Here is a 26,720-nt window from a genome sequence, read left to right as displayed (position 1 = left end):
GTGCAGGTTATCCCCACCCTTCTCTTAAGGGTAGCAGGGATCCCTAAGCCTTATGATAACCCATAAAAATTTACTGCTCGCAACATTTTTACTGGGTAATGAATCTTCTTTAGCAGCAGTCCTGTGCTTTTTCCCTTATGTCTGCTTATCAATACCCCAGACCATAAAAGTCAGGGCCCATGTTGATTGTCATCTGAATCCAATTCCTGCCTCCCTCACCCCCCCAACCACTCTCAAAGCACAGAGCAATGTTGCAATTGTGTCAAAAAAGCATCAAGGCTTTTTGAACTGCTGCTCTGGGCAGGTTACCCCCATGCTTATCAGTTGAGGTAGTATCTGCTGTACCAGCAAGTTACACCCATGCACCCTCTAGAGATGCACAGTGTTTATCCCATGCCTCTTTGAATTCTTTGAATATTTTCGTCTTCACCACCTCCTCTGGAAGGGCATTCCAGGCATATACCACTCTCTTCGTGAAGAAATATTTCCTGATGTTGGTTCTGAGTTATCCCCCCTGGAGTTTTTTGTGACCCCTAGTTCTACTGATTTCTTTCCAACTGAAAAGGTTTGATTTTTTTGCATCATGCCTCCTTTCAGGTGTCTGAAGGTCTGTATCATATCTCCCCTGCATCTCCTTTCTTCCAGGGTGTACATATTTAGATCCTTCAGCCTCTCATAAGTCTTCCGATACTGCCCCCACACCATTTTGGTCACTCTTCTCTGAACTGCCTACATTTTGTCTGTCTTTGAGATATGGGCTCCAGAATTGAACATAGTACCCCAGGTGAGGCATCATCAAGGACCTGTACAAGGGCATTATCACCTCCTTTTTCTTACTGGTTATTCCTCTCTCTATGCAGCCAGCATTCATCTGGCTTTAGCTATCTCCTTGTCTGGCTAACTAAGACTAATATGTCTGAAAATTGGCACTTTTCCAGCTATGTTAGCCAATTAAGTAGCTCCACCCTGGAACATCTCCATCCCACCCCTCACTTATCTGGTTACCTATTTAGCTGGATAAACAGCTGGTTAAGTGGCAGCTGGTCAGCATGACTGAATTTTCAAACAGCGCTACTTAGCCAGCTAACAGAAAATTTAACTAGCTAAGTGGTGCTGAATATGGATATTCTTGTCTTTACCAGAAAGCTATGGGAAGTGCATTCCACTTTGTCGTACATGATCTATAATTTCAAGAGGTCTAACAGGGTAACCACATTACTTATACATGGTCATAGAATCTACTTGTGTGACTGGTGATCTACTGTCTTCAGAGAACACTTATTACAGGTAAGCACATTTTGCTATTTGGGTAACGACTTAGGGATAAGAGTAAGGTGAGGTTGCTGTTGGATATCCCTGAAAAGATGACCCTGTGAAGGAAGGCGAAACAATGACAATCATTAGCATCTCCTAGCACCAACTAGAATAGCTCTGTAGTGAACTTCTTTCTGTTCTCACATGCACAAAAAGTCATTCTGTTTCCTTAATTCTACATGGGAGAATTCTGCATTAAAAATAAATGGCACGAGGCATGTGCATGATGGCTTGTAATGAGAAGTGAATCTGATGGAGTTGTACGTTTCCTGATGAGAAGTGAATGGAAAGAAGAGGTTGGGTAGGAGAGGTTAAAAAAAAAAAAAAAAAATAGTTGCAGAACCTTTTTGCAAAAGCATTTGATAAATAGCCTTAACATTGTTACCTTCTACTTTTTATATCATGTTAATAGAACTCTTTCTGAAATAAGTTGTGATTTTTTATTTTTTTTTGCAGTGGAGGTTCTGTTTATAACCTGTATGCAGAAGATGATGAAGAAATTGAGGCATCTCCATCTGGCCAACAAATTATTGAGAATTCAATCACTATGAATAAAATGAGATTGCTGAAGAATAAGATGGAGAACATGAATCTCAGCAAAAAGGTGATGAGCAGAATGGAATCTCAGATCACTCGATATTTACCTCAGATGACCCAGTTTTTAGACTTGTTTTCAGCCAGGCCTCTGGCTTTGGTTTCCCTTTTTGATCAAGGGTCGCAGTATGGTGGTGACTGATATTCTGCTCTTACAGCAACACTTGGTGACCATCCAAAGAACAAGTAGCCCTCGATTAATTTATATTGTGATGACTCAGCTCTAAGAGGTTATTGATGTACTTGGTCTAATAATGGGAGGGAGTGTGCAAGAATATTTGAGGAAATACTATTTGCTTTTGCCAGCATATCTCCTCTGTATACATTTATGCAATCAGAGAAATTTAATGAGAAGTGCAGTCTTCAAACTATTAAAAGTTCTGTTTATATATGCAGACCCATATTATTGAACTATTCGGGGTAGATACCCGAAAGAACTAAGTAACTTATCATAATCTAACTGGAGAATATAAACCTATTTCTTTTATGAACAATACAAAGTTCGCTCATGGTTTTGATTGGATTTCTAGTCATCTCTTCTCATTGCCCTTTCCTCTTCCCTCTTAAAATCTGCAGTATTGGTCTGCTCTGGCCTAGGGAGGGAGAGAATAAAATTGTTACTAATGCAGTAGGCCCCTGCCAGTGAGTGATATGGAAAATGTGCCTGCAAGGTACCCCTGAGCCCCCAGCATGCTCTCTGGCAGAGTTGGATTTAGGGTGATTAGCGCCCTGGGCAAAAAAGCACCCCTTCCCCTCCAGTTCTCTTAGGCCACAGCAGAATGGGTTCCGCCATGGCCACCCTGGCCACTCATCCTGTATCCCCATAGCCACTCCGAATGTGTCTTCAGCCACGACAGAATCCGCCATGGCCACACAATTGCGCCCTTTGGCCACACTGGGCCTCTCCTCCTCCATCCCCACAGCCAGTCCAGATGTGTCTTCAGCTGTGGCGGAGTCTGCTGCGGCTAAACGATTGCTCCCTTTGGTCAAGGCGGAATGGGCTCTGCCATGGCCATGCTGGGCCTCACCTCCTCTGTCCCCGGAGTACCCCTCAGCTGACGACACCCTGGGTGACTGCCCAGTTCGTCCACCCAAAACTAGCCTTGCTCTCTGGGGAAGGAAAAGGGTAAAAAGACAAAAAAAAAATCTATAGTAACTAGTTTCCAAATCCTATAATTAACTGAATTCTGCCAGGCCTGAGCTTGTCATTTTTACAATGTGTGAGAGCCCTGCCAACTAGGGACAGCAATGGCATAGCCACAGATTCATGACGCTAGCAACATTTGCAGTGCTGAATTATAGCAATATAGGGAAACCCAAAAATAAACTTGGTACTTAGCTGCTGAGAATACTTGCACTTAACAACTTAGAAAACGAAAGTTAGCAATAAATGGGAAATTAAAGCTCTGGCAGGAACTCAGATATTAAAGAAAATAAATATAATGCTGAGTACCAGCACATGATGTCATTAAGGTCTTTACTTCTTACTGGAAAAATATGCCACAGGAGTTGAATCATTTTACCCTCATTGTCTTGTGCACACACAGTACTTCCCATCATTATACACATGCTCCAGCATTTTCTACTTTTACCCTTTTTTCTGCAAGGAAACTGGTTTTATAAGATCAGCATATCGAACTGTCCAACATCCCTGTAAGCATTCTCCCCACTTAATAATTTTTGAACCATACATCCAGTTTCGTTCAGATTCCTGCCATAGATAATAGGACACACTGAGGGACCCTAGCTCATGCTTTTTTGATGTATACTTAATCCCCTCAACACTTGGGAATGCTGTTTGTTTTTTTTTAAGATAGTTTCTGAAATGGAAACTGACCTTTATAAGATCATCATTTCTGGTGCCACTGTATGTCTATTACCACACTCCACCCCGCCAACCTGCCCCCTTTAATATGTCCATCCCATAATAAATTCTGAACCATGTATCCGATTTCATTGACATTTCTGCCACAGATGATAGAGCTTTGGCTCATACGTTTCATGTACCCTTAACACCCTCAACACTTAGAATTTCTTGTTTTCATTTCTTGTAGAAAAATAGGGAAGTTCATTTAAAATATCAAGTAGGTCAGAGCATACTGATGTCCATTGAGAATTTTTAAAGCTGCCCTGCAATTGGTTAGTAGTCATAACCATGTGCAAATTTCTGTATCAAAGAAAGAAACTGGGTAGTGTGAAAGGTTTTCACATTTTATTCACAGTCCTACATAGAGGACAATTTTCAGAAGAATCTAGCCAAGTAACCAGGGACAAACTTTGTTGGATCGGTGGGGCTCAATGTTGTCCCATGCTGAAGCAGGTGCATATAAACAGCCAAGTTTTGCCATGTAGCTATATTTTCTTTTAGAGAAAAAGGGTATTTGTGAGTGGGGAGGGAAAATGCACGTATATTTAATTTTCAAATATACGTGTGTATTTTCCAGCCTACACGTGACTTGCAGAAAAAGCAGGTGCAAGGTTTGTAGGTATTTTAGTGGCCATGTACCTTGTAACTAATTTTCAGAAAGAAACTAAGGAAATTTGCCCCATATTGTGCTTTCTCAAGCACAGCCTCCTGGGCTTGAGAAAGCAGACTGCAGCTTCCTCAAGATGTTGCCTCTTGGCCAACTTCTAATATCATAAGTGCAAGCTTTGCCTTTTTTTCCTCCCAAGGGCTAGCATTGCTCTTTCAGCAGTGCCTAACCTGAGGAACAAGAAAATGGTATTGAAATGGCCAAGATTAGAATTCTCATCTATTGACTGGCAGTGCAGAGCAGTTAATACTGGACTTTCAGGAGAGCCAGTGGGAATATGTGCAAATAGAACAAATGTGGACTTTTTACTTCTTTGCGGATAAGCAGGATGAAATACAGCCACACAAGTGGGTGATATAATCCAATGGCTCCGTGACGGATATGCTCTCTCAGAGCTCAGAATAAACTTCTGATTATGCACTGGAGTTCCCATGCACCAGTCTCCTCTGTCATATTTCTTCTGCTAAGCGCATAAGGAGGGGGGGTATTCATTGTCCTCACTCACTGGCTGCGTTTTTTCAGTGATTTGTGTTGTGTGTTCTGTATTCGCTTGCTTTTCTTATTTTATTTTTATACAGTTTTCTGAAAATTAAAAAAAAAATTGTCATGTAAGTGGCCCTTTTAAATTGTGTGACAAACCCCTATCTTTATTTGGGGTACTGTGTTCTAAACCTGGACAGGGGGTACAAAGAGCCTCATGTCTAAAATCTATATGTTGCTTTCTCACACATTGGATACTAAAGCCAAGCATTTAATTGAATGGGAGAGATTTGGGATATGAGCTTGATGAGACTCTCTGGGACAAGTGTTTTTTGTGGACTGTTAAGAGCTCTATTTCTGCTGCAGTAGTGGAAAATAGTTATAAGGTACTGTTAAGGTGGTATTGGACACCTGTTAAATTACATAGGAATTTGCCTACTCGTAGTGATTTATGCTGGTGTGGATGTAGGGCTGTTAGGTCCTTTTTCCACATATGGTGGGAGTGTCTGTAATCAAGAATTTTGGAAGGTAATGGGAAAATTTTAGTCTGAAACAGTTTTTATTGTAAGCAAACCACATCAAATTCAAAATCTGGTGCAGATTTGATGCACACCAGGGCAAACAAATAAGAGAATCACAGATTACAAATGGTATTTCCTCCCCAACCCCCTACGCTCAAAAACATAACAGAACCATGCATGGAGCAAGAAAGGAAAAAGTAAAACAAAGGGATATACTTCCAGCCTGCGGAGATAAAGATTGAATATATTTGTCCCACATGGACACAAAGTGCAGCTTACTCTTAAAAGACCCAGTAGTATCCAAGTTTTCTATTTGCATTAATACATGTAAACTATTCCTCCATGCCCAATAGGCAGGGGCCTCAGATGTACACCAGACAAAGTACAGCCTTCTTCCCCAATAATCATATCTCTTGTAAAATGAGGCAATCTCCTTTGCCCACCCCTGGCTCTAACGTCATACAGTCAAATAAAACTTCCTCAAATGAGAGGGATACAGAGGCCCATAGAATACGCTGTAAATACCTCTTTAATTTACCCCAAAAATCTTGTATGATAGGGCACTATTTTTGGTCTTACCCAAACATGTACCCCTATCCATAACACATTTAAGGCATAGATCAGATGGTATCAACCTCGCAAAGAACCTGACAGGTGGCAAATGCATCCAAATTAAAAATTTATATTGCAATTCCCTTAAATTTGCATTCCCTATCCGGGGATTCTACCAAAAGCTGAGAGCAATTCCTTCTCCGACAAATGAAACAGGAGCTCAGCCCTCCATTTGTCCAATAAAGGTTCATGTGCAGGGGAATCTTGAAAGCGCAAGAGAGCCTTATAGAAACAAGTGATACCCATCTTCCATCATTCCCCAATTTGAAAAAAATCCTCAACTTGTATCTTAAACTCATCCCAAAGATTGTCAGTGGAGAGACCGCCAATAATGTCAAAGTTGATTATAAGCCAATCACTGCCCCATAGTCATGCCAAAATGAATTTCAATATCCTGAGGGGAAACAATGTGCCCATCCATATGTTCTATCTGTGCAACATGACCCATCCCCTTTCGTTTCCAGTTTACAAAAGATTAAGACAACCCAGGAAGTAAGTTTCCATTACCCCGCAGAGGTAAAAAGATATATTCCTGAAAACTATGCTGGAAGCCAGTGCAAAGAAACAGCCAAACCTGTCAAAGGAACTGTATAATCCAATGGTTCTGCAAATGAAGGGTACAGATGGATTCGCTGCATGCAGTACAGAATGCAGGGTGAGTGGCGCTACCCATCCTGCTTCCCAGGACCAGGGAGTATAAAAAGAAGTATCAAATAGTGAATCCTGGAGATGGCAAAAAAATACAAGCTCTGTTATACATCCCCATATTAGGGACACCCAGACTCCCTGTGCTCCAACAACTGATAAATCTTGCTTCTGTTAAAAAAAAAAAAAAAAAAAAAAAAAAAAAAAAAAGGCAAAACTTGCAGAATGTAAAGCCACTGAGGCCAGAGCATCATTTTGAAAAGGCTAATATGTCCAGACAAGGATAATGGCAGCGAATTCCAGGAAAGAAACTTGTCTTTCATAGACTTTAGCAAAGGGAGAACATTCAAGTCATAAATGCGATCCAATTGTAAAGAGAGAAGGATCCCCAAATAGGCAAAAGAACCATCAGCCCACCTTAACAGAAATGCATTTCCCACAAAGATTGCACCTGGGGATCAGAAGCCAAAGCCTCCAACTTCTCCATATTGAGCTTAAAACCCGAGAAAGACCCATATGCCAAAACTTTCTCCAATAACACAGCTGGGGAAGATGGACCAAGAGGTCATCAGCAAAAGCCACAATCTTGACCTCCAATTGGAATTCCAGCTATCTGTTCATTGTACTGCACCATTCTCAGGAGGGGTTTTAGAGTCAAGAGAAATAAGTGGGGAAAGGGGACACCCCTGATGCATCCCCATCTGAATATCAAACTCATCAGTCAAATGCCCGTTTACCAAAACTTGTGCCTTAGGGTTGGATACAGTAATTGTGCAACATCAGAAAAGACCCCAGAAATACCAAATCTATCTAAAATAAAAAAACAGCTATTCCCAATCCACCCTATCGAACGCTTTTTCAGCATCAAAACTGACAAGTAGAGAGGGAAATATGTGCATAAATACTGCGAGAGATGGAAACCATCACCTTGTGCATGTTAAAGGCAACATGCCTCCCCCTCACAAACCCTACCTGATGTTCCACTATAAGGGTTGGCAAGTGAATAGCAAGCTAATCATCAAATATTTTGGCTAGCAATTTATGATCAAAATTAAGTAAAAAAAAAAAAAAAAAATCGGCCGATAGGATTCTGGAAGCTGCAAATCCTTCCCTCTTTTTGGAAGTACTGTAATCAGGGCCTTAATAACATTAAATGGAAATTGTTTGTCCTCTATCAGTTGAGTAAACATGGCCTGTATAGAGCACACAACCTGTTCCTTCAGGAGTTTATAAAATTACCCCACCCTCCCAAATAACCATCAGGGCCCGGCGCCTTATATAATGCATCCTGCCTGATCTGTACTCGAGCCTCCATGGGTGTTATGGGTACATTCAGACCTTCCAGTTGAAAGGGTGTCAATAGAGGTAGAGAGAAATTACTAAAAAAACTACCTCTAGCCCCCAGGTTGCCTTCCTCGCCAGTGTACAAAGATTGGAAAAAGGCCCGAAAAACCATCCAAATATTGGTGACAGAGTTTACCACCTTTCCCTTCATAGTCCGTAACGCTGCTGCATGGCGTGTACCCTCCCAGCACTTGACCAAGGAGGCTAGAAGGGGATATTTTAAAAGGGGCATGCATTCACGCCATTGCCAGTTTCTCCACTTCATCCACCAGTTTGCCCAGTTAACAACTAGGTCTTCCAAACTCCCCTGATTTGATAGTCTGCAGTTGCCCCAGTTACCCTAAACCCTTTAAACTTGTCAGAAATGGCTTTTTATTTTTTTTTTAACTTAAACCTCTATAACAGAAGTAAAATTACACGGCAGAGGATCTGGGCATGAGCCCAGGCGCATAATTATTTATATGCACATTTCTTGGCCCCACCCCAAAACACCTATGTCCCATCCAGGCCATGCCATGGTGTGGCTCTATAAAAAGGCAGCAGTGCATCACCAATGCATGTCCTATTGAGAAAAATACAACAAACAAGACTGATACAAATATCTACATGCTAGTAAAATATCTCACCTTGGCCATTCACACTCCGACCTTCACCAAATACAGAGTAAAAAAAAACCACATTACAAATGTGGAGACAAGAACTGGAATGGAAACCCCTAAAAGTCAATCTACATGCAGTGCAAAACTGGAGAACTAGAAACAAATATAAATCAGCCTACACTAAGCAAAGTACAAAGATAGAAGACATGCATGTTCCCAAAACTGATGGATGGCTAATATCAAGCAGATCCTTAGAAGAAGCCAAGGTATCAACAGACTTCACAATTCACACTAGTCTCTCCCTAGGGTTTATGATCAGTTACAAAAAATCCCACCTAGTGCCATTTTGTCACCCAGAGTTCATAGAAGCACAAATGGATACACAAGTAGGCAAAGCATTTCTTCCTCTGTAAAGAAAAGAAAAAATATCACAGCTGATTCATTCACTAGAGAAACAAAAAAAACGGGAAAGCCAGGAAAGTTATGGAACTCCTGGGCCACATGGCAGCTGCAATACATGTAACTTCCTTCACATGAGGTTATCTCAATGGCACCTGAAGCAACATTATCAACCACTGTCATACAGGATACTACTCACAAATCCTGTCTTGGTATCTCTCAAATGGTGGAATCACTCATCCAATCTTTTACAAAGCCAGTTCTTCCATCCTCCTCAAATTCCAATGATCTTGATGACAGATACTTTCAATCAATCATGGGGAGCACATCTGAACAAATTGTTTTCAAGGCATATGGACCAAACAAGAACAAAAGCTTCACACAAACCTTCTGGAATTAAAGGTTAATTTCAAAGCCATTCATGTAGAGAAAGCATATTCAGATTCAAGCTTGACAATATTATAGTTATGTACTAAATAAACGAGGAGGAATAGGATGTGTCAAGAAGCTTGCAGCATGTGGACTTGGGCAATAGATCCGTTCACCTTTTATGCCACGTATCTGGGAAAATTTAATGTTCTAGTGGATTCCCCATGAGGTCACCTTCAACCTCATGAATGCTCTCCACTATGAGACTCTTCTGGCCATTTTCCAACAGTGGATCTGTTTGCAGCTTCTTTCAATCACAAATTTCGGTTATTGTCCAAAAGACCAGATTATGATGCAGTAGCTTTAGATGTATTTGTAATCCTTGGACCAAAGGCCTAATGTATGCTTTTATGGTTTCTTTATAACCCACTTAAAATCTCTAAGCAACCCACATAAAGGCATTCATAATAAAAGTTCAGTATACAAAAACATAGCTAGAATAAATTCCACCAATTCCATTAATCACAAAGACAATTCTGAAGTTAAGGAAAGACAAGGGGACAGTGATGCTAATAGCCCCTTTCTGGCCGTACTCAGACCTGGATTCTCTGGTTTTAGAGGTTAGCAATAGCTCAACCACTTTGGGGTTTTTTGTATTTTATAACCCAAAACAATGGATCTCTCTTTTACCCCAACCTTCTCTCTCTGGCATTTATAGCATGGATATTGAGCACCAAATCTTAGATGTTATGCCTTTTCCTCAGAAAAACAAGAGAAACCAGGGTTCAAATCCCACTGCTGCTGCTTGTGACCTTGGGCAAATTATAAGAACAAAAGAAATTGCCATACTGGGTCAGACCAAGGATCCATCAAGCCCAGCATCCTGTTTCCAACAGTGGCCAATCTAGGTTACAAGTATCTGGCAAGTACCCAAACACTAAATACAACTGATGCCAGTAATAGCAGTGGCTATTCCATAATTCAGCTTGATTAATAGCAGTTAATGGACTTCTCCTCAGGTACAAACTTACTGGCTAATTTTTAAAGGAACACCCATGCACCCATAAACGTGCAAGTAGAGATACGCTTAATTTTATGTCAAGCGCAAGTACATGTGCATCATTTAAAACATCCCTGCTGTGCATGTTTTAATATGCTCGCACAAGTGACCATATTTGGGGCGAGTGGGGGGGAGAGAGAAAATGCCTCTGTAAGAAACACAGTATGACACTATATATATCTCCCAATGTAAGAAAGGCACTTTCAACTCAGGGTGGGTTTTGGGGGTGGTGGTGTTACAAGGGTCTACAAACCCTTGCACCCTAGGCAGACCAATATAACATCGCCCCCCCCTCCCAAAAAAAACCCAACCAAAAACACACCCTGAGTTGACAGAGCCCCCCTCTTACAGTGGGAGATATATAAAGTGTCATTGTCTAACAGTCTCTCTTCTCCCTCCCCCCCCCCCCCCCCCCCCGGTGTTTAGGACCCTCTGGTTCCTCGTCCTGTAAGCCCCATACTTGAGCCTGAACCCTTGAAAGCCTTAAAATCTCCAGACTTGCTCCTTATCAGTACCAGCAGTCAAGTTATGTGGGTAATATGCCAATGCGTGCTATAATCAGCCTTTGTAAAATTCGGGGTTACGTGTCCCTTTTCCGCCTCCTTATTCTTGATGTGCACATAGATATGTACGTTTGCGTTGCTTGCGTGCAGCCCACATATGTGCGTATGTGACCATTTTTTGTGCGAGCAATGCTTTAAAAATCTGCCTTTTAGATTGTAAGCCCTCTTTGAACAGGAAAATACTACAGTACCTTTATGTGATCCAATTTGACGTGCTGAAAAGCGGAATATAAATCAAAGGCAATATTAATAGCATCAAGGAAGCAGTTTATTAAACAGTCATAAATTCAAATGGAAAAGATTCTTTATTTGGTGCAAATCACATGGACAAGATCCTTTTCTTTGCAATATCAATATGCTCTTACAATACTTTCACAATCTTTCAAAACTGAGATTGAAGACTAATTCAATAAGAGTACATTTAAGTGCTATTTCAGCATATCATGTACCTTTATAAGGGCTTACCAATATCCTGCATGCTGCTAGCGATCAGCTTTATGAAAGGTCTCATCCATCTTCACCCTCCCTTAAAAGATCCCCTAACTCATTGGAACTTTAGTTTTCTCAAATTTGATGGCAACAAATGACTCCCAAGTATTTGACTTGGAAAGTTACTTCAACACTAAAATTAAGAACTCCAAGCCTAATAGTGTCTCTACCATATATATACTCAAATATTCAAGGACAAAGCAGTGCTCAGTACTCATTTTAAATTTATATTGAAAGCAGTTCCATTTGAATCAATCCATAATCTTTCCTTTTTTCCAAAAATCTCATGATAAAGCAGAGCAACAAACCACATATTGGATTGCAGAAGGGCCTTTTTATTTTATGTAGAAAGAACAAGGAGCTATTAGGAAATCTTCACAATTGTTCATCTCCTGTGTTCCAAACAAACAGGGTTAAGCAGTGACAAAGCAAACAATTTCTTCTTGGCTGTCACTGTATTGCTTTATGCTACAGTAATTAAAATATAACTCTCCCTGGTAGAATTAAAGCTCACCAAATCAGAGCAACTGCAAAGTCTGTAGCAATTCTACTTCCAGCTTCCATGTAGGACATCTATAAGACAACTAACTGGTCTTCCATATGCACATTTGAAAAGGCATTAATGTCTAGAGCAAGATTCCTGCTCAGACAGTTCTTTTGGTCAAGTAGTTTAAAAAAAAATCTCTTCAAATAACAGCTTTAGCTCTCCTACCTTCTTTTTTTTTTCTCAGAGTGGACATGCAAGTTTTCTAAAGAAGTAGCTGAAAAGGTAAGGGAAAAATGGTTAGCCTTCATAAACTACAAGAGATCGCAGAAAGAGAGAGACAGGTGACTATCTAGAAAAATTAAGAGAAGCTGGGAAAGTAATCGGGAATGCAGAAACTCAGAAGAAAAAATAGCAAATACAGTAAAATGGGGGCGGGGACAAGACTTTTTTTTTAAAGATATGTTAGTGATAGAGAAGGTAAGTGCAAAAGTGGCATTGTGAGACTCAGAGGTGAAGGGAAGGGATATATGTAGAGGCTGATGAGAAAAAAGCAAAATTGCTTAATATGGAAGGGTCTGGAGCAGGACCACATAAAACAAACACAACTAAGATTGGAAGTGAGGTAAACCTCAATCAGTTTTCAGAACAGTGGGTTTGTGAGTAGCTAACTAAACTAAAAGTAGAAAGAATGTGGGGCTGGATGGGATACATCTGAGGGTACTAAGGGGAACCTAAGAGATGTCCTGGCAGCTCCACTGGCTGACCTTGTCAATGCTTCTTTAGAGTCTGGAGTAGTTCCTGAGGACTGGGAAAGGGCAGATGTGGTTCCTATTCATAAAAGTTGGAAGTAAGGAGAAGGCTGAGAACTATAGGTCAGTTAGTCTGACCTTTATGGTGAGCAAACTAATGGAATCACTGCTAAAACAGAGGGTAGTGCAATTTTTGGAATCCATTGGCTTGCAAGATCTGAGGCAAGTTTACCAAAAGTAAATCTTACCAGATGAATCTGATCAATTTCTTTGGATGACTAGAGAGTTTGATCAAGGGAGTCCGCTAGATGTAATGTTCTTGGATTTCAGTAAGGCCTTTGACCCAGTTCTGCAAAGACTTATAAATAAATTGTGCGCCCTTGGTATGGATCCTAATGACTGATTGGATTAGGAACTAGCCGAGTGGGAGGTGACAAAGGATAGTGTTAAATGGAGTTTTCTTTGAGGAAGAGTATTACTAGCAGTATGCCTCAGGGGGATCAGTCCTTGGACTGATTCTTTTCAATATTTTTGTGAGCAACATAACGGAAGGGTTGTCGGGGAAAGATTTGTCTTTTTGCCAATGATACCGAAATCTGCAACAGGGTGGACAGCCAGGAAGAAGTGGAAAACATGAGATCTAGAAAAGCTCAAGGTCTGGCAGCTAAGATTGAATTCTACAAAATGCATTGTAATGCATTTAGGATGCAAAAACCCAAGGAAAGGTACAGTATTGAAGATGAAATTATTCTAAGCACAAAGGAAGAGCAGGATCTGGGGATAATTGTATATGACCTTAAGCTGGCCAAACAGGTGGATAGAGTGACAGTGAAAGCCACAAAAATGTTTGGCTGCATAGGGAGAAGAATAGTCAGCAAAAAAAAGTGATATTGCTCATTTGGAAAAGGGTAAACAGTGGAGTACCTCAGGGATCTGTATTGGGACCGGTGCTTTTCAATATATATATAAATGATCTGGAAAGGAATACGACTAGTGAGGTTATCAAATTTGCGGATGATACAAAATTATTCAGAGTAGTTAAATCACAGGCAGACTGTGATACATTACAGGAGGACCTTGCAAGACTGGAAGATTGGGCATCCAAATGGCAGATGAAATTTAATGTGGACAACTGCAAGGTGTTGCACATAGGGAAAAATAACCCTTGCTGTAGTTACACAATGTTAGGTTCCATATTAGGAGCTACCACCCAGGAAAAAGATCTAGGCATCATAGTGGATAATACTTTAAAATCGTCGGCTCAGTGTGCTGCAGCAGTCAAAAAAGCAAATAGAATGTTAGGAATTACTAGGAAGGGAATGGTTAATAGAACGGAAAATGTCATAATGCCTCTGTATCGCTCCATGGTGAGACCGCACCTTGAATACTGTGTACAATTCTGGTCACCGCATCTTAAAAAATATATAGTTGCGATGGAGAAGGTACAGAGAAGGGCAACCAAAATGATAAAGGGGATGGAACAGCTCCCCTATGAGGAAAGGCTGAAGAGGTTAGGGCTGTTCAGCTTGGAGAAGAGACGGCTGAGGGGGGATATGATAGAGGTCTTTAAGATCATGAGAGGTCTTGAACGAGTAGATGTGACTCGGTTATTTACACTTTAGAATAATAGAAGGACCAGGGGGCATTCCATGAAGTTAGCAAGTAACTCATTTAAGACTAATCGGAGAAAATTCTTTTTCACTCAACGCACAATAAAGCTCTGGAATTTGTTGCCAATTTTTTAAAAAAGGTTTAAAAAAGGTTTGGATAAGTTCTTGGAGGAGAAGTCCATTAATGGCTATTAATCAATTATACTTAGGGATTAGCCACTGCTATTAATTGCATCAGTAGCATGGATTCTTCTTAGTGTTTGGGTAATTGCCAGGTTCTTGTGGCCTGGTTTTTGGCCTCTGTTGGAAACAGGATGCTGGGCTTGATGGACCCTTGGTCTGTCCCAGCATGGCAATTTCTTATGTTCTTATGTACAAATCTGAAGAACACACCTTCAAAAAATATAAACAGAAAAGTCTGTTCAGAGGGTAGCTACTGAAATGTCCACCGATCTTCATTCTAAAGCACATGGGGATAGACTTAAAGATCTAAACATGTATACCCTAGAGGGAAAGGTGTGAGATAGGAGAGATATGATAGAGATATTCAAATATTTCAAAGATGTCCATGCACAGAAGTTGAATCTTTTTCAATGGAAAAGAGGTTCTAGAACAGGGCATCATGAGATGAGGTTGAAAGTGGGTAGGATCAGGAGTAATCTTTGGAAATATTTTTTTAACAAAGAGGGTGGTGGATGTGTGGAACAGCCTCCCAGTGGAAATTGTGGAGACACAAACAGTATCTGAATTCAAGAAAGCATGGGATAAATACAGGGGATCTCTATGGAAGTAATGAGAATTATAATGCTAAATTATTTGGATGCATGGGCATACTGGATGGGCCATGTGGTCTTTTTCTGCCATCATGTTTCTATGTCTTGTGAACAAACGATATCTGTGTTAGGTAACCCTCAGCTAGGGAGTCCCCACTTGTGTGGCTGTATTTCATCCTGCTTGTCTGCGGAGAAAACAAAGTTTCTTACCTGTAAGGTGGGTTCTCTGCGGACAGTAGGACAAAGCAGCCATGCAATCTCTCCCACTCACCTCCCCTTAAGGTTGAAGCTTAGCTAGAAGAGGAACTGATGCAGAGGTGGTTGCATGGGAACTACTGTGCATGCTTAGAAATGTATTCTCTCTGAGAGCATATTCGTCACAGTGTCATTGGATGACGTCACTCACTTGTGTGACTGATTTGTCCTGCTGTCCACGGTGAAACCCCTGTTGGAGGTAAGCAACTTGGCTATCTTTTGGTAGCATCTGTATTTTTTAATTGTTTTTGGTTTTTTTTAAGTGACAGCTTTCCAAATTATTCTTGTATTTTTAACAATGGCAGCATGAAAAACTTCCAGAATACTGAGAAGAGGCTACAGGAGAAGCCTGAATTACAGCCACAGCAGTTTTCCGGGGAAAGCCATTAAAATGGGAGATAAAAGGGGAAGCATACAAGTTTAGAATATTGTTTCATTAAAGATATGTTTTTAAACAGAATATACAGTTTTCTAAATGTAAACATATATCATATTGTGACATTTTTTTGTCTTAAACAGCCCAAGAAAACTGCTAAGGTGAAACCAAGACCTCCATTGACAGCACGGCCTGCTAGTGGATCCATGGCAGCTGTGCGGCATAGGCTTCTCAGAGTGCTCCCTCACATTGGACAGACATGCCTACCTCCTCTCAGCAACCCAAATCCTTCTGAGTCTTCCCAAAATGCACTTTCAGCCCTAACTACTTTGGCCACTCCTAGCAGAACAATGACATCTCTGTCTGGTGATTACGTCCCAGAAGAGGAATCCTGTGAAAGCCCCACTTTATCTCCACCTTTCAGCACTATTAAATTGCCACCTAAAATATCTCGGGTGGAATTAGAAAGTGGCCCAATTCCTAGGAGTAGTATCTTTCCTCCTGTAGCACATCTGCCTAAAACATGGGAGTCTTCCGAGCAGATGAACTCAATGACTGAGTTAGATCCATTCATGCATTTGGATTTCCTGAGTAGAGACCTGCACAGTGCAGAAAAGGAGTCTGCATCCACTACAGCTGAAATGTTTTCCTTTCTGGCAGAAACAAGCCCAGCAGAACTGTGTGGAGCAGGAAGGGGAAATCCAAACCTTGCACTGAAAGATGGAAGCACAGACTCCTCAACAGAGGATTGGCAGCAGAAAATCTCTGCAAAAGCAGTGAGGTCTGAATCCATGGAGACTGGAATCTTCAACTCTCAGGAACTGAGTCCATCTAGAAGCAAAGTGTTGTCCTCTCTGCACTGTCCCCAACAGTTGGCACATAATCCTTTGAAACCTGCGAGGCAGCCCAAATGCCTAGAGCTGAGAAGCCTAAGGCCAGCCACCTCCCAGAGCATGCTGCCCTCGCTGGAGGTGCGCAGCATTGCAGATTCTTCTTTTTCTAGGACTACTAGGCTTCGTGGTGTTAAAGTGGACTCACCTGGCAAGAGGCCAGACATCATTTCTAAAATAGAGGCTAGGGACATCACTGAAATGGCCAATAAGGCATCCAAAGAACCTATGGGCTCTGTAAATAACCTGGGGTTTTTAGCTTCGCTGGCACGAAGCACAAGCAGGGAGAATTTACAGAATTCTTGTGGGACCAGTCGACTGCAGGCCTCTGCTCTAGGACTATCTACCCCACTGCAACACCTCCAGGAAGAAGGCTTTAGCAAGGTTATTCCCCCAAGAGAGACTGCGGAGCTTTATATTGTAAGTATGAATGTGTTTTCAAAATTATACCTTTTGTTTTTGTGAAGAAAGATCAGCAGTCACAATATGGATCACATGACCACTCCCTTACTATGCAATGCATTCTTTCAGATCTTTTGAGAAAGACTAAAATTTTTTCTACTGATGCACAGGGGTTACATATTGTCCATCAAAATCATCTGACTTCTACAGCTCCGCAGTGTTTTGTGTTTTTTTTTTTTTTTTTTCTTCAGCAGTTAGCTTTGTTTTTGTCTGGTGGCTGAGTTGCCTCAGTTCCTTTGCCGGTAGTGTTTCTTTAGCCTTTTTAATGTTTTCTTTCTTTTTCAATGTTCTGCTTCTAGCGGGTCCCACATCTATTTTTATTGGGGCCCGTGCTAGCAGATTGCTCAGCCAAATCATTTTCTCCACAGATGTCTATTAAAACAATAAAATGTATTCAATTTAATTCTGTTGATTTTTCTTATAATATTAGAGAAACAGGCCAGTAGTTTCAATTTCTATCCCAAGTGCAGCTGGAAGATGTTAACTGATTACGACAAGATGTACTATATCTGAGGTAAGGCCAAAATGACTATGGCAGGGATGTTGCCCAGACCATGTTGGGCCCAGAACGATGGGCTTCTGCCTTCCTTGTGGGTAAGCTAAAAGTTTTTCTTTAAAAAGCTGGCTTTAAAGACACAACACAAGGTCCATTGAGCCAACCACAATTGCTCAAGTAGTTAGACATTGCCAAAGAGACCTTCAACCTCTTTGGCTCCTCAGTTTGAGGATAAGCCCAAGAGTCAAGCAAAGATCTTGATCTCCCCTCTCAGCTCATGAAAAGGGCTCCAAAGGTTCAAACAAGAAGCTGAAGAGAGTTTGTGTCAAGCCTTGAGCAGAGGTTTGGGTACATCTATGTAGCTCTTCCATATTCTGCTCCAAGAACATGAACTTTAAAGATTATGGATGCTCTAAAGTAGCCCCACCTGGAGGTTAGCTCTGTTTCCCATGTACAGTCATCTCCGTACAGGTTTCCAAAGGACCAACCAGTAGCCTTTGAGCAATACCTTAAGAAAGCTATAGAAGACCTTGTCAACTTTGAGGTAGATTCTTGTGCTGTCATCTTCCATTTTTGAAGCAAAGGTAGATAGATGGATTGCCAGGGCTCTTGCTTGGTACACCCAAAAGCTGAGATCTGAATATCAAGTTCTTTAACCCCAATGGGTGCATCAAGAAATGCACCCTAGTATGCTGCCTCCTTGGCAGTGAATGTGTTGGCACCAATGCGGATTCAATTTTCCATGCCAATACTGCTGCTGTCTGACAGAGTAGGAAGCTATGCCACTATCTGGTCCCTACTTAGTTCCAAGGCCCTGTGAACCAATATTCAAGCCTTTACAGCCTTTGACTGGGGGATTAGCACTTTCAAACTTCCATTGAATCTCTCTATATGGAGAGTATATGAAGTCCAAGGTCTCTGCATACTTTCAGTCTGAAAAGCCTCTTTCCTATAGGGGACTGGCTAAGATTTTTTGGGAAAACTTTGCCACATGGCAACTTTAGATAACTGATTCCTCTAGATTGTGAGGGCCAGTCTCAAATTACATCTTTAAACTTAATGTACTAAAAAAACTCAAGCCCTTACTACACTCCCATGACTTCCAGACAGTAATCCAAACCACACTAACATCTAAACTGGATTATTGCAACTCTCTACTCTTGGGTCTCCCGTACTCCACAATAAGACCTCTCCAAATGCTCAAAAACGCTATGGCAAGAGTCATATCAAATGCCTGTAAAACAGACCATATAAACCCCATTCTCAAAGACCTCCACTGACTCCCCATCCCCTCTCGCATTCTTTACAAAACACTCACTATCATCCACAAAGCCATTTACTCCCACCACTCCAACTGGCTTGACCTTCCTTTCACCTCTGCACACCTTAATCGTCCCACTAGAACAATCAACAAAGGAACCCTTCACGTGCCCTCTCTAAAAACAGCACACCTTTCCACCACAAGGGAACATGCCCTCACTATCGCAGGCCCCTCACGTTGGAATACCCTGCCCTCAGCACTCAGTCTCGAATCATTTTCTCTCAAATTTAGGAAGAAACTAAAAACATGGTTATTTAAACAGGCATTTCCTGACTAGCAAACCCCCCTGCTATAACCATCAATCATCTTCTTCTACCATCATACACTGTGATCTTTATGTTCTATTAATGTATATAATAACTAGCATTCATGATATTATCCAACATGATATGTTCCAATAGTTACCTATGTTAAGAACTCTACACCAGTTGTACTATCTTTCTATGCTGCTTTCCCGCATTTCTCTTCGCCCACCTGTTTTATTCCCTTGTTAATTGTATTATCCCAGGACAAGCAGGATGCTAGTCCTCACATATGGGTGACGTCACTGACGGAGCCCTATCGCGGGAAAAACTTCTGTCAAAGTTTCTAGAAACTTTTGACTGGCAGCCTGGGGCTACTGAGCATGCCATGATATTCTCTGCCACAGGGGTCTCACTCCAGTCTTTGTTTTTCTGCATTGCTTTCAGCACCACAGGTATAGGAGTCCTCTGAGATTCTTCTCAGTTTTTTGACTAAAAAAGTTACTCTTTTCACATAATCTCCCTCACGGGATCTCACTCCTTCTCATACTTCATCGGCTGGTGAAGTATTTTAGCGTTTAATTTTCTTCAAACGCTATTCTTTTTCTCAAGTCATCGGCCATCGTTGACACCATGGCGTCGGGATTCAAAAAGTGCCAGACATGTAATCGCACAATGTCGATTACTGACCCGCATCTATAATGCGGACGCTGTTTGGGTGAACAGCATGATATCCCCTCTTGCCAAAAATGCCAGGAGATGACACCTAAGGGACGAAAATTGCGTCAGGAAAAAATACAACAACTTTTCAGTTTGCAGTTGATCCCTTCAACATCAACTTCATCCAAATCTTCACCGGTAGGTCCTACTAAAAAACTTTTACTTAAACACCGACCAGATGGCTCGGGGGATAAACCTTCACCCACACCATCGACGGCATAGATTCGTTCCACTATCAAAATTAGGCCTAAACATAAACACCGCCATCATCATGCCTCGGTCTCTCCATCTGCATCTCCCTGAGGAGAACAGATTGAAAAACGGCCTAAGCACACAGACACTTCGATGCCTGCAGGGCCTGTTACAGAAGAGCCACTCACATCACAGACTGTGATATCTCCGCCTCCATCAGTATCTGTTACTTCTCCCATACCACAAGATATACAATCTCTCATAAAAGAAGCAGTTTTACAGGCTATTAAGGAACACCTGCCAGTGCCGTCACCAATGCCGGCGACAATGCCAATGCCGGTGACATCTTCCTCATCCATGACGTCACCGATGCTAGCACAATCACTGCCTATATCTGATGTATTGCCGATGATGGCACAAATACCGGGAACTATCTCGATGCCGGGCGCCGTCTTGATGCCGGGCATCGTCCCTTTGTCGGGAATCGGGCCGATGACAACTACCTTCCTAAAACCAGTATCCTCCACGATGCAGCAGGTGACACAGAGTATCTCCCCGATAACTGTCGATGCCATCTTTTTCTTTTCCTATGACATCGATGCATACTGCAACTTCAGGTCGCGTATCGATACCTATCGATACTACTGCACCATATTTTGTACAGCCTGGCATATCGATGATACCCTCATCAAAATCATCGATTCTGCAAAGGCCAACTATAACACCAACGATGCCACTTCCTTCTGGACATCCAGAAACATCTGAAGCAGCACTATACTCGATGATACAAAGAAAATAACAGGATCTGATTGATTCCTTACCCTCAGATCCACATCAAGAGGACTCTGCTACCCAGGAACCCAGACCAGGACCATCTGGATTAGCTCCTCCTCCACTAGCAGGGAAGACACTACCAGACACTCCAGACTATGACTCATGGAGTGATACTCAGTCAGACACTTTGGAAACCTTCATGTCTGACCCTTCACCACCACACCCTAGAAAGCAATCCCCTCCTGAGGACCTCACTTTCTCGGCTTTTCTTCAGGATATGGCAGACTCTATACCTTTTAAGTTAGAGTCAAAACAAGATCTCCGTCACCAAACACTTGAGGTGTTGCAATTTGTCGACCCTCCTAAACAAATTCTAGCAATCCCTATTCATGAGGTACTCCTTCAACTACAAAATCGCCTGTGGGAACACCCTTGTTCTGTTCCCCCAATTAACAGAAAAATGGGACTCTCATACTTAGTGCAAGCAGCACCTGGCTATCAGAAATCTCAGCTACCACATAATTCAGTAGTTGTAGAATCTGCTCAGAAGAAAGCTAAAAGGACGAGAGTTCATTCCTCCAATCCTCCTGGCAAGGACAATAGATTTCTAGACTCTCTAGGCCGCAAGGTGTTCCAGGGTGCAATGCTAAATTCCAGGATAGTATCCTACCAATTATATATCACACAATACCAGAGAAACCTCTGGAAACAGATGGAAGAATTTGTACCATCCCTTCCAAATGAACTAAGAGAATCTGCACAGAACCTCATCACCAAAGCTTTTGAAGTTGGAAAACATGAGGTGTGAGAGCTGCATATGATTCGTTTGAAACATCATCCAGAGTTGCAGCTTCCGGTATTAGTGCCAGATGGTGGGCTTGGCTAAAGGCCTCCGACCTGCGAGCAGAAGTCCACGATAAATTGGTAGACCTCCCCTGTACAGGGGACAATTTATTTGGTGCAAAAGTATAGGAAGCAGTGTCTCAATTAAAAGAATATAATGAGACCTTACGTCAGTTCTCTGCCCTTCCTCAGGATACCACTACACATGCTTCCCGGAGAACTCAAAGGAGGGATTTCAGAAAACCTTACTATCGTCAAACGATTTTATCCTCCTGCAACTAGGCCCAGACAATCTAGAACTCAACATAGAACACAACCGCATCAGCAGAGAGCACCTAGACCCCAGCCTACTACGCAATCTGGTCCTGCGGCAGGCTTTTGAAAAGATATCCAGGGAACTAAGCCATTCCATAAATCCTCGACCAGAACTCCCAGTAGGAGGCAGGCTATCCAAATTCTACAACAATTGGATAACAATAACAACGGATCAATGGGTTCTGTCAATAATATCTCGAGGATACCAACTCAATTTCCTCTCAATTCCCATAGACTTCCACCAGCTCAGTCTTCTCTCAACACACAACACATGCCTCAACTCCAACTAGAATTATCCATCCTTCTGAAAGCCAGGGCTGTCGAACCGGTGCCCCGGTCTAGGCACGGCAGAGGATTCTACTCCCATTATTTCCTCATTCCAAAGAAAACGGGAGGTCTACGTCCCATCCTAGACCTCAGAAATCTCAACAAATTTCTCAGAAAAGAAAAGTTCAGGATGGTTTCTCTAGGCACCATGCTTCCATTTCCTCAAAAAGGGGATTGGCTTTGTTCTCTGGATCTTCAAGACGCTTATGCACACATTCCAATATTTCCCCCTCACCGCAAGTATCTGCGCTTCATGGTAGGTCATCAACACTACCAGTACAGAGTACTGCCATTTGGACTGGCATCTGCTCCCAGAGTATTCACCAAATGTCTAGCAGTAATATCAGCACACTTACACAAACAAGGTGTCCATGTCTTTCCTTACTTAGATGACTGGCTCATCAGGAGTCAATCTCTACAAGGAGCTCTCGCTTCTCTCAATCAAACAATTACTCTACTTCACTCGATGGGCTTTCTCATCAATTATCCAAAGTCCCATCTCACTCCATCTCACATGCTTCAATTCATAGGAGCAGAATTGAACACCATCCTCTCAAGAGCTTTTCTACCCGAAGATCGAGCAGAAACGCTTTCTTTACTGGCGAACTCTATTCACTCACAGAAACGAGCAACAGCTCGTCAGTTTCTATCCTTACTAGGACACATGGCCTCCACGGTTCATGTCACTCCTATGGCAAGGCTCGCCATGAGTTACCCAATGGACTTTAAGATCGCAATGGATCCAAGCCATTCAACCACTGTCGTCTCCGATTCAAGTAACCCACCAGCTGCGTTCCTCTCTACTTTGGTGGACGAACAAGGACAATTTGCGCAAGGGCCTGCCCTTCCAACAACCAGTCCCACAGATAACTTTAACTACAGATGCATCCAACTTGGGTTGGGGTGCTCACATAGACAATCTCCAAACTCAAGGAACTTGGACAAAGTTCGAAGCAACGTTTCAAATCAATTTCCTAGAGCTACGAGCTATACGTTATGCACTGCATGCGTTCAAGGATTGCCTTTCACACAAGACTGTTCTCATCCAAACGGACAACACAGTAGCCATGTGGTACATCAACAAACAGGGAGTTACGGGCTCGTATCTCCTTTGTCAAGAAGCTGCACAGATTTGGGACTGGGCCCTGAACCACTCAATGTTTCTTCAGGCCACTTACCTGGCAGGAATTCACAATGTGGTTGCAGATCGCCTCAGTCGTTAATTCCAACCACATGAATGCTCCCTGGATCCCTTGGTAGCGACCAGGATCTTTCAACGTTGGGGACAACCAACAATAGACCTTTTTGCATCACAACTGAATCACAAAGTGGAAAAATTCTGTTCTCTACACCAACAAAAGCATCAACCAGCTAAGGACGCCTTTGCTTGCCCTTGGAATTCAGGCCTACTATACGCATATCCTCCGATTCCGCTCATAACCAAAACTCTAGTGAAGTTACAACAGGACAAGGGGTCCATGATACTCATAGCCCCATACTGGCCTCAACAAGTATGGTTTCCTACACTTCTAGACCTCTCAGTAACGGATCCAATTCGCCTGGGAGTAGCTCCCACTCTCATAACTCAGGATCAAGGTCGGTTGCGCCATCCCAACCTCCAATCCCTATCACTGACAGCATGGATGTTGAAAGCCTGATCTTACAACCACTCAATCTTTCAACCCATATCTCTCAAGTGCTTATAGCTTCACGTAAACCGTCCACACGTAAGAACTACGCTTCCAAATGGAAGAGATTTACTTCGTGGTGCAAGCAAACGGATATTGATCCTTTCACCTGCCCCACGACTTCTCTTCTAGACTACTTATACCATCTTTCAGACTCTTGTCTTCAGACTTCAACTATAAGAGTACATTTAAGTGCAATTTCTGCTTACCATAACAAAATAGCAGATGCATCAATCTCCATACAACCTCTGGTCAGCAGGTTTATGAGAGGATTAACTCAGCTCAAACCACCAATTCGACCTCCAGTCAAAGAGTGGGATCTGAATTTGGTATTAACAAGACTCATGCATTCTCCTTTTGAACCCATAGATTCTTGTGATCTAAAATTTCTCACCTGGAAGACTATCTTTCTCATAGCCATTACATCAGCTAGAAGGGTTAGTGAGTTACAAGCACTTGTCACGTACTCCCCCTATACAAAATTCCTACATGACAGACTGGTTCTCCGTATACATCCAAAATTCCTCCCCAAGGTAGTTACGGAATTCCACTTAAACCAATCCATAGTTTTACCCACATTCTTTCCAAGACCTCATTCTCACCCAGGAGAAACAGCCTTACACAACTTGGACTGTAAGCATGCACTATCTTTTTATTTAAACCGCACTGCAGTCCACAGGAAATCCAATCAACTCTTTGTTTCCTATGATCCAAACAAACCGGGTAAAGCAGTGGGAAAACATACTCTATCCAACTGGCTAGCAGATTGCATACAGTTTTGCTATGAAAAAGCAGGCCTTCCTCTCCAAGGGAGAGTAAAAGCACATTCAGTAAGAGCTATGTCAACATCAGTAGCATACTATCACTCAGTGCCAATCCTTGACATTTGTAAAATAGCAACATGGAGTTCTCTTCACACCTTTGCAGCTCATTACTGTTTGGACAAAGAAGGACGACAAGATTCAGCCTATGGACAATCTGTCTTAAAGAGCTTGTTTCCAGTTTAATCCCAACTCCTTCAACATCCAACCTGCTGTAGTCTTCGGCTGATTCATTTTCAACAACAGTGCTTCAGTTTTACTTCACTACAAAATGACTCAGCCTCTAGCTTGCTAATCACCCATATGTGAGGACTAGCATCCTGCTTGTCCTGGGATAAAGCAAAATTGCTTACCTTGTAATAGGTGTTATCCCAGGACAACAGGATATAGTCCTCACAGAACCCACCCGCCACCCCGCGGAGTTGGGTATGTTACCTTTTATTATTCTTTTCGCTAAAGCTTATTGCTACATACGAGACTGCAGTGAGACCCCTGAGGCAGTGAATATCATGGCATGCTGGGCATGCTCAGTAGCCCCAGGCTGCCAGACAAAAGTTTCTAGAAACTTTGACAAGTTTTTCCCGCGATAGGGCTCAGTCAGTGACTTCACCCATATGTGAGGACTACATCCTGCTGTCCTGGGATAAAACCTATTACAAGGTAAGCAATTTTGCTTTTTCTATTCATTTTGTTATATTGTAAACCGATGTGATGTTCACACTAACACCGGTATAAAAAAGGTTTTAAATAAATAAATACATCTGATACTATTCTCTCCAAATCGCATGCTCAGAAAATTATTCAAGCTTGCATATCACTGGGACCTATTAAGGTTGAAAATCTCTTCCCTCTTGCAGACCAGAACAGTCAAACCTGTTTCATTGCAGGAATGTGACAGCAAGAATTTTGCTCCTGCTGTGGAGGATTCATATCAATCCTAGACCTATGGACCGTTAAATTACATTCTTCTCTACCTGAATAGGGGAGACTGCCCATGTTCTCAGTCTGAAGGAAACATGCAAATAGATACTTGGCGTTATCTCTTATTTATATAGTAACATAGTAAATAACGGCAGAAAAAGACCCAAGTGGTCCATCCAGTCTGCCCAGCAAGCTTTATTTGTTTATTTTATTCTGTTAAGGGTAGTAATTGCCATGCTGTGCAGGTTACCCCAGTTCAGGTTACCCCTTATCTTCATTTCATTCTTTAGCCACTAGTGATCCTTTGTTTATCTCAATCTAAGGACACAACATTTCCAATATTGCTTACTATCTTTTGACTTGGGGCTCAGATCAGCGAATTTTCATGAAATAGCTTGCTGTAGTTGTGTCTCGCAAACTGGGGATTCATATTATTCCATACCTCAATTGTTGGCTGATCAAGAGTGCATCACAGACTGAGGTAAATGAAATAATGCAGACTGCCATCTAGGTGTTGCAGTCACTAGGGTTTCATCAATTTTCCTAAATCCATCTTGAGCTCATTGCTTCAACTGAAATTCAAACGGGCTCTTATAAATTCGAGTCAGGCTATGGCCTTTCCAGCAGGGCAACAACAAAGTGGAGGAGATAAATCGGCAGACATCTTGATCCTTACTTTTGTATGGTATGTCTCCACATGAGACAGGTTAGTAGACTGTATGAAACTAAGCAACTCAGACTTCAGGAGAGTATGTTACAGAAGATCTCAAACTTCCTGTTTTAATGGCTATCTCATTGCAATTTGATCTTGGGAGTTCCCTTCTAAATTCCTCCATGTTAAATTGTTCTGGCTACAGATGTTTCCAGCTCAAGCTTCATATCCAGAACTTCCTTGTCCCTCCAGGAAAAGTGTTACACATCAACCTTCTGGAGTT

At 42.0% G+C, this 26,720-nt stretch overlaps 1 protein-coding gene across 13 annotated transcripts in view; it reads left to right on the top strand.

Moving 5' to 3' along the window:
* ZFAND4 (zinc finger AN1-type containing 4) overlaps nucleotides 1-26,720 on the top strand; it is a 217,234-nt gene that overhangs the window by 103,442 nt on the left and 87,072 nt on the right. For all 13 annotated transcript variants that reach the window (XM_029609188.1, XM_029609190.1, XM_029609189.1 and 10 more), the window contains 2 exons: nucleotides 1,771-1,918; nucleotides 15,917-17,083. In XM_029609188.1, coding sequence (XP_029465048.1) covers nucleotides 1,771-1,918; nucleotides 15,917-17,083 — 1,315 coding nt within the window. The remainder of the gene's footprint in view (nucleotides 1-1,770; nucleotides 1,919-15,916; nucleotides 17,084-26,720) is intronic.

Source organism: Rhinatrema bivittatum, chromosome 7 (assembly GCF_901001135.1).
Source record: "Rhinatrema bivittatum chromosome 7, aRhiBiv1.1, whole genome shotgun sequence".
In the NCBI taxonomy this organism is placed as follows: Eukaryota; Metazoa; Chordata; class Amphibia; order Gymnophiona; family Rhinatrematidae; genus Rhinatrema; species Rhinatrema bivittatum.
The sequence above is the reverse complement of the archived record's forward strand: the minus strand, read 5'-3'. Positions and strand labels throughout refer to the sequence as shown.